The sequence below is a fragment of the Priapulus caudatus genome, unplaced genomic scaffold (genome assembly GCF_000485595.1).
Source record: "Priapulus caudatus unplaced genomic scaffold, Priapulus_caudatus-5.0.1 Scaffold354, whole genome shotgun sequence".
Taxonomy (NCBI): domain Eukaryota; kingdom Metazoa; phylum Priapulida; class Priapulimorpha; order Priapulimorphida; family Priapulidae; genus Priapulus; species Priapulus caudatus.
This window is the reverse complement of record NW_014577415.1, coordinates 8,261-17,609: the sequence shown is the minus strand read 5'-3', so window position 1 is coordinate 17,609 and position 9,349 is coordinate 8,261. Positions and strand designations below refer to the sequence as shown.

The following is a 9,349-nucleotide window of genomic DNA, read 5'->3' as shown; positions in this document are numbered from 1 at the left end:
AAAATAAGGTCTTCCAGAAGTTGGGGAGGTCCACATAAAAGTCGGGGGGTCGTGACCCCCCCGACCCCCCAGTGGCAGTGGTTGCGCCCATGCACTGGGGGACAAGACCCTCTCAGCCTTAGACGCGTGCGTGGGTATAGGCCTACATGCGGACATGTAATATATGTATATATATAATATACTCTACTCTATAGGCCTATTAGTATTAATCATATAGTATATAGTACTAGTCTATAGTACTACTACTACTAGTACTACTACTACTACTACTACTAGTACTAGTAGTACTACTACTAGTGAAATAATTTGAAGATGGTATGTCGAAAGCAATGATCCCGCTCGGATGAGCCAGTGCTACGAATGCAGCCTACACATAACGCCGGTATTTGCAGTTTAGTATGCGATTCGCAGTCATAATTAAATTACTATTTAATAGTCGAACAACACTCACAAGACGACGATCTCTGAATCCGATGTGAATCCCTAGAGTAGAGACTAGAGTCACGCCCTGCTGGTTATTTTTAGTCTGTGATACGTGATTCGTTATTCGTTATCGTTATAACCTGATTCGTTATGTTCAACGCAGTTTCGAACTAAATTACCGATTTTTCATCCTTATATTCGCCCGGTTGCATAAAACCTATCGTCAACACCGGTTACCAGAAGTACTCCATTGCAAATATACATAACCGGGCGAAACACCTGGCCGCTGGCGGGTGGTATCGATTCAGCACTGCATCTACAGAAGACTGGTAGCAAGCGACTGGTATTTTATCACCGGGCGAGTAAAATAAGTGCAGTATACGATAGGTAAAAGGGTTATAAAACCGGAATTACGTCACGTGGTAGTGAGGAATAGATGGGTTCCTTTTCGTTTCGTCAATTTAAAGCAAACTATGTGATTAGATTGAGGATCCATCTAGAGACTCGGATCCAATATGGCAGCCTCCACAATTTTATTCTGTTATTTATACTCTTTTTTTTTTTTTTCAATATTGAGGAAATATGCTATAGTATAGTATCTATTTTCAAACTATCATTTTCACTAATTCTTTTGTGTTAGTTTCGGGGCAAGTTCTCTCTCTCCCGCTTCATGTGAAATATCAACGTATTATGCGACAATGTCATTGACATTGTCATTGTCTGATTTGTCAATCGACTCAATCATCAATGGTCAATGACTCAATGTGACAATGCCATGGCACAATCATTGTCTATGATTGCCATGGTTGCCATGATTGCCATGGCACAACAATTAATACTAATGCTCATAGGGTCTATGTCCCCCAGGGTACTGCCGGAACGTACCCTGGTCACTATTTGATATGGTTAGGATTAGGGTTAGGGTTAGAGAGTAGGCGTAGGCGACTCCCTAGACAGTAGACTCGTTAGTGGAGTAGGCGAGGTACGGTCCGGCATATTAGATAGTACCAGGGGCAGGGTACGTTCCGGTATACCGGACCGTACCCAGGGTACGTTCCGGCGGTACTCCGGGGGGCATAGACCCTCTCAGCGTTACTAATAGTAATAGACTGATAACTGAGTGCAGTCATTACGTAGGGTACTCAACGCATTGCCATTGTGACAATGCGTTGAGTACCCAATGACTGCACTCAGTTATCAGTCTATAATTAGTATTATAATATCAGTTTAAGTAATACTAATATAACTTAATAATAATAAGTTATAGTAAATTTAATTGTCCCCTCAATCGTTATCGAAATATTAATCTGAATACACTTTATGACCCACCATAGGTGCTACGAGGCTCAAAAAACGAGCCTCGCGTTTGACCGGCAGTCGATAAACACGCTTCGTATACATATTACCAGGAGTTAATAAAGACAAATTTGTCTTTATTAACTCCTGATATTACACATGCTTTACTAAACCTGTCATGCACACAGATGAACGCCAACGCGTGTGTGTCGATGTACATATAGTAAATTTAATCTTCCCTGTAATCGTTATCGAAATATTAAGCCGAATACACTTTATGTATGCAGCTCACCCTTAGGCTTAGTATATATACCATAGATACATATATGCTTAGTCATCAATACGGTACGCTCCGATACATTTCCATAGTTTCTTAGATCGGGCGCTAGATGGTGCTAGTGTAAAACAGCGCTGCCATAGTGGACGTCATGAAGTGTATTTGCACCCGAATGTGTCTGTAGAAACTATAAACTAACCTTTAGCTTTAGCTTTAGTCTAAAAAGCTCAAATTTCAAAATACCTAGTAAACCATCTCCTACTAGTACAATCCCTACAATGTGTAAAAAAAACAACTGAAAAAAGTGTACAAAATAACATACAAAACATTGAATCAATATTATATATTTTGAAATAAATTGAAAATATATATTGCATATACAATATATAGAATCACAATTAGGCTATGCCTATATGCCTATAGATGTCATATGCACTTTGTATCATTGTATCGTTGTGTGGGCATGTGTTTATTTCAGGATCCACCTCGTCGAAATATAAATACTAATTATGGTGACTTCAAAGTTTTCAAGTTCCTTTAAAGTTTTGACATTTTAGAATTTAGATGCATATCATTATGAATATTTATAGTGTTCTGACAACTGGCCCTTGATCTACATCATCATCCAGGGTTCTGCCCACGGTGGGCGGCGGTGGGCGGGTGCATGTGCCCGGCACTCGCGGTTGCCGCCCGGCACTATATACCTCCGTCCGGCACAAATTTTTGATAAAAAAAAAAGGTCTGATATATGGGCTCTTTATTGCTCAGAATGCAGGAAATTGTGTTTCAGACTATCAAAAATCAAAAATTTTCCGGGGGCATGCTCCGGACCCCCCTATATTGGCTTCACGCCTAAGGCGCTTGCATCGTCGCAACTGGATGCGCCTGGCACTAAAAAATTCTGGGCAGAACCCTGATCATCAGCAGCAGCATCAACAACAGCAGCAGCATCAGCATCATTAACATCGTCATCATCAATTATTACCATCACCCGAGCCTAATCCCAACCCCATTATTACAGACTGGGGTGGTGGCGGGGACTATGCCATGTGTCAAGGGCGTCAACAGGCGGGAGACAGGGGGGACATGTCGAAAGTGGGGGGGGGGACATCATATCATTTCCCCCCACACTTTTTTGGGATTATTTTGCAGCATCATAAACTTTGCTTGATTTTTACTCTACAATGCATTAAAATGCCTGTTTTTAATACCTAAAAATTAAAAAAGTCCTTACCGTGGGATAAGTCCACACCTCCCCCCCCTAAGACCGTTGCTCTGGTCACTCTCTATTAGAACATTTGCATTCTCACTAAAAATAATAGGCCCCCTAGTGGGAACTGCACATTGGAAAACCCTACCCCCTTTGGTCTCTACAGGCTCTGCTCCCTCAAAATGTCCCCCCTACCCCACTTTTGAGAAGCTGTTGACGCCCTTGCCATGTGTTATATAGTGGCCTTACCCTAATAACACTATTTTATTCATTTTCCAGGTGCACTAATATACAATTAACTTATATGGGTATTTGTTTTTAATCTAGATGGTGCAACAAGACAACCAATTTCTAATTCAGTAGAAATATATAAATAACCAATTTATATATTTCTATGACTGATAAAATACGAAACCAGAGATTCGACACTACCAGTGTGAAGTCGTGACTCTGCGATGAAATGGGAGGACTTGCCAGACATTGTACTAGAGCAGATATACCAAATGCTAGACATCACACATCGTTATAATGCTTCTATGGTAAGGAATCCTACTGTCTCTGTGATTGAGATTGCAGGTGGTTATATGCAATGAGGTAGGATGGCAGTCACTAGGTGTGTGCTAAACATGTAAGGCTGTGTGGTATAACATTATGGTTATGTCATCAAGAGTAATATAGTAGACATGTGTCTATATCTATCTAAATACTTGTACAGTAATTACTTTTATCCATTTTAATTGATCGGCTATATATATGTTTTATTTAATTGATACAGAGACATAAAATAAATTAGTAAATAGCACAATAAAACTGTTCTATACTTTCAGTGAGGCACTGTTCTTGAATTATAATATTAATTTCAGGGTCGTAGCTAGCCGGGGTACACAGCTATAGGGGCAGTTGCCCCCCCCCCACCCAGAAAAAAGGAGATACACTACATGGTCAAAGGTGGTCACTTTCCCAGAACACACCATGTACATTCTTTTGCCCCCCCCCCCAGGAAAAATTGGTTAGCTACGCTTCTGAATTTTGATGTGATATGTTACTTATGTACAATTAACTGTACGTAGGTCTGCAGACACTGGCATGAAGCATTCTATGCACCGAGAATTTGGGAGACTTTTATCTTTAAGGAGAACATGCTTCAGAGGAAAAAGTTCATGCCATATGGGAGTTGGCAGTATCAATTCAATCCGTACCTAGCTCAGGTTTGTCTTCAGCATAAATATTTGTGTAAAATCATGTGGGTGTAATATGTTGGGGAATTCTCACTCGCAGAGCTTGGACGGTTCAAATGTTACAATTCGAGTGCATTCTTAGCTGGCATTTAGTAAAAATATATTGACCGTGTCATGCCTTTCATCAAGCTGCCAGGTTCATAAACTCGTTCACTCCTATAAACATTCAAGTGTGTGTCTGCATTATTTTTCGTAAATAGACTGTGTTACGGAAAGTCGCACACCACTGGAAACGACTAGTCATTGAGCCGATGACTAGCTTCTACAACCTGCATGAGTTCCTCACTGTCGTCTCTGCCTACATTGATCTGTGCCTTCAGAATGGCGAGGAGTTCCCATTGCCACGACTGAAGTAATTACAGATTTATACATGTTTATGTATATTTATTTCCGTGTGCGTCAGACACTAACTTATAGTACTCTTGGTCTATGTTCAATGGTTTTATCTTCAATACATTTAGTTGCGATCTAATCATATTCAAAACCGATACTACTCTGTGGTAATACATGCATTTGAAATGGCAATAGCAACTATTGTTATAGTGGTGACCGTTTGACAGAAAAGATGGTCGTAATCATTACCATATACATGCGTGTATAATATAGATCTAATATAGATATAAGATATAATAATCTATAATATTGTTAATAATTGTTAATCTATATTATACACTCGGACTCCTGCCATATATATATATAGTCAGGGGGCAGATTTCAAAAAGAGCTAAAATAAGGATGAGCCTAAACTGTGGGTAGAGGGAAACGGATAAATGAATCTATTCTATGATACTTGGGAGTTTCCATGGGTATTTCCAGCCTGACCTTTGCGTATTGTGGCGGCCAACTTCGAAATCCAAAATGACCCGCCGCGGAAAATGGGATTTTGCATGAAAATATCTGGACTCCCGCAGATCGTCGTAGAGACATACAGTGATTCGGTCGGCTATACCCACATTTAAAAAACGATCAGTGCCGACAACCCAAATTATCGAACACCTGTAGAGAAACATAGAATGGCGGCCATATGGACTTCAAATCATCGGCCGCCAAAGTGAAATTTGTGTTATTTGTGAATAACTAACTTCCAAAAACGTTCGTAGAGACATAATGTGTGATGTCTAAACCCACATTACCGATAATGGAGAACAGAAGTAATGAGACACTTAGAAAAGCATAGATGGCGCGCATCTTGGGATTCAACATCGGTGGTATGTTAACTACCCCCATATACTAAACAACAGTCTAGAGTCCTAACATAAAAACATATATAGACATACCAGAATTGTCAAGAATGATGGAGTTTTAAAAAGTCACACCCCAGAGAACATGTGGTATCGGTTTACATGCAGGCCATTTCATTTCAGAACCCGCACGCGGGCAGCACATATTGTTTTGGTACACTGTAGCATCTCAGCCCCACTACTGCCACGGCAAATAAGGTCCGTCCTTAATAGCAGCCACATGTCTTTATTGGCAATAGTATTGGCACGTAAGATGGATTCAGTGCAATGAGCCCGTGGTTCAAAATGCCATCCTGCATATACCAAAGCCGCAGCAAATGCCTGAAAAAGGAATGCACTGCATGAGTACTATCTAACACACTGGCTTCCAAAAACTGAGGCCTGATAGTGGGATCTCGAATGACAATGTAGTATCAAAGTGCTTTTCTTGGGCAAATAGTCAAGTATTCACGTCTGCATTGGAAGAACTTCGCACAAGCGAATCTCGCTGTATGATAAAAATACCGCAATGTTGTCCGTTGGATGTCATACAGTTTACATATGTAAAGCCCTCCACTGAATAGCATTAATCCTAGGTGATAGTGAGACTTCTGTTCCAACTCATGCATGCGAATCTGGATCTTTCAAATAAATACTTTCCATTGCAGCGTTTGTTTAGAAATTGCCTTGCAAAACTGACCTCGTCGGTCAGCTTCCCCGTTAGGCACATGCAAAACAACAATACCCTTCGATGTTTGTTGTTTATTGTAAGTCATGACTCTCTGTATCATCCAAGGAGAAAATTTTGAAGTCCTGCCTTTAATTTCATCCAACCTCCTGCAGACAACTTTGCCGAAAAACACTGTTAGCATCATTAACACATCGTATCCTGCAACTACAATCGTTCGCATCATATCCGTGTCTGCATCATCGCACGCAGTAAAGAACAATTCGCAGGTGTCAGCCTCCTCGTGGTTTGCTCAAAGTGTGACATGCGACATCACGTTCCGAGGTACATATCGTTTTCGTTATTTCCAGTAAACCCTTCCCTCCACACTACAATTAACTCATTACCGCCAATCACTAGAAAGATATAATTCCTTCTGACAAGAAACGAGCAAGAACGGCTGTTTTCAGGCAGAAGAGTGATAAAGTCTTCCAGTTCTGAAGTGATTTTGTGTCTTTACCTGATAATCAACAAGCCGCCCTAATTGTTGTTCCTGAATCGTCGCTTTCTCGTGTAAACCTTTCTTTAATAGAATCTCTCCTCGTACGATCAAATATAATATCTAATCCTGTCCCCTGAATTTCTCGTGTGACACCACAGTTTCACAAAGCACGATCTGCTAAGTCATCAAACGTAACTGCCTGTTGTCGGTTTCCCAATGATTTAACCTACTCGCCATCAGCCATCACATAATGTACACTGTTTTTTAAAACGATTCACATGAAGGAAAATCTAGCTGGAATGCATCTATCGACAGAATCATATTGTTGCGATTTGTCCGGAAGCTTTTAGGAGAGAGAGAAGAGAACCAGAGAGGGCAGGTGTATGTGCGAGAGAGAGAGAGAGAGAGAAGAGAAGAGAGAGAGAAGTAGTTGAGAAGGCAGATGAAGAGAGAGAGAGAGGAGAGAGAGAGAAGAGAGAGAGAGGTGTGCGTGCGTGTGTGTCTCGGAAAGAAGAGAAGGGAAGAGAGGGTTGCGGTTGTGCTGTGATGTACAGAGAGAGAGAGAGAGAGAGAGAGAGAGCAATGTTGTTATGTGTGTGAGAAGAGAGAATAAGAGAGAGAGAGAGAGAGAGGTGTGCGTGCGTTGTGTTGGTCGTGCGTGACAGACGTAGAGCGAGCAATCCCACGAGAGGAGTGTGTAAAGTTGTCAGAGAGTGAGAGAGGTGTGTGTGTTGGTGTGTGGTGTGGTGTGTGTGTGGTGGTGTTGTGTGGTGTGTATGTGTGTGTGGTTGTGTTAGAGAAGATAGAGAACGAGACGAGAGAGAAAGAACCTGAGAGGGAAGTGTGTATGTGTCAGAGAGAGAGAGAGAGAGAGAAGAGAGAGATGAAGAGAGAGAGAGAAAGAAAGAGAGGTCGTGTGTGTGGTGTGTGTGTGTCGAGAGAGAGAGATAGAGAGAGACAGAGAGAGAAGAGGGAGAGAGAGAGGCGAGAAGAACCAGAAGGTGTGTCGCGCGGCGTGTGTGTGAGAGGAGAGAGAGAGAGAGAAAAAGAAGAGAGAAAGCGAAGAGAGAGGTGTGCGCGTTGTGTATGTGTGTGTGTGTGAGAGAGAGAAGAGAATTTGCATGTTTTGTGTTGTTCGTGATGGTGGGTTGCGTCGCGCCGCGTGAAGCGCAGAGAGAGAGAGTGTGCGTTTTATGTTGTTGGTGGTGTGACAGAGAAAGAGAGGAGAGAGAGAGAGAGAGCAGAAGGCTGTCGCTGTGTATGTCTGTCGAGCCTCGACAGACGAGAGGAGAGAGAAGACGAACCAGAGGGATCAGGCATCGCTCACGACAACGCCTTGACCAACAGTTGCAATCTGAACGTTGTGGGCCAACGTTTTCCCAAGATGGCGTGGGCCAACGTGCACGCTGACAAAAAGCTCGTTGGGACCGCCCGTAACCGCTCTCTGAGCGCCTGTCTGACGTGGGCGCAACGGTGGTCAATGAGTGGACGTTGGACCCATCGCGTGTGGACGAACGCTTAAGCAAAAAGCCGTGGCCCGCAACGTTGTCAACGTACGTGGGCCAACGTTGGCACCTGGAGCAAAAAGCGTGGGGCCAAACGCTGTCAATGACGTTGGCGGATTCCGAACGCGTCTCGACCGCAAAGAACCGCGAGAGCAAAAGACTTGGATCAACCGTTGGCGCTGACGTTGGCCGAACCGGTGGCCAATAACGCCAACGTGCCACCACAAACGTTGGCTGCCAACGGTTAGCGCGCGCCATCGCCTAACCACGATCCGTCCCACCTTAGACCATGAGACGACGCGACCGTCGCCACAGACCGCAGCTGATCGCGTCGCGCCACCACACGTAATAGGCCCAACGTCAGCATCAAGTGCTATGTAGCCCAATGGATTGACCCCCCACCACGCAATCGCCAACCATCGTCTGTCCGCTGGGCGTAAATGTTAACAGCTACCCATCCTGTTGCATAAATAAGGTCCACACTCAGGAGAGCGAATACGCATCACTGCGTCTGTCCATGAAAATAAGCCTGGGAAGACAATCCCAGAGACTATGATCTGCGCCTTCTAGACGAGACTTAGAAAATTTCATTTAACGTCGCCACCATCGTCGCGTCGCCAACCTCAAAACAAAATAAACCAATTTCATTGAGCGCCATCGTGAAAACCCCACAGAATGCCCCCCACGTCAATAACCTGCTTTCTAAGTGTTAGTAACGGTTCTCCACATCCCGAAATGTGGTAAAAGTACACCAGAAATTATGTCTCTACGACGTCTGGAGTCAGTTATTCAAAATAAACAAATTTCACATGCGCGATAATGAAATCCAATATGGCCGCCATCCTATTGTTTTTTAAAGCGTGTGTGACTAGATGCGCACCGCTTCTATCCCAGCTTAATCGATAAAGCGTCTATATCTGTACATAATGAAACCTAACTCTCAACAACAAAAAAACAGCATAAACGACTACCACCACAACCAGCCCACCGACGTCCCAGTTCGCATTACCA

The 9,349-nt window shown here is 43.0% G+C and overlaps 2 protein-coding genes across 2 annotated transcripts in view; one reads left to right on the top strand and one right to left on the bottom strand.

Moving 5' to 3' along the window:
• Positions 1-720, bottom strand: part of LOC106809439 (retinol dehydrogenase 13-like) — an 18,766-nt gene extending 18,046 nt beyond the window's left edge. The window contains exon 1 of the mRNA XM_014812518.1: positions 452-720. The gene's annotated coding sequence lies outside the window, so the exon portion shown is untranslated. The remainder of the gene's footprint in view (positions 1-451) is intronic.
• Positions 721-3,481: 2,761 nt separating this feature from the next.
• The window catches only part of LOC106809426, an 8,090-nt gene continuing 2,222 nt past the window's right edge, over positions 3,482-9,349 (top strand). The window contains exons 1-3 of the mRNA XM_014812507.1: positions 3,482-3,745; positions 4,277-4,414; positions 4,645-4,796. Coding sequence (XP_014667993.1) covers positions 3,662-3,745; positions 4,277-4,414; positions 4,645-4,796 — 374 coding nt within the window. The 5' untranslated portion in view covers positions 3,482-3,661. The remainder of the gene's footprint in view (positions 3,746-4,276; positions 4,415-4,644; positions 4,797-9,349) is intronic.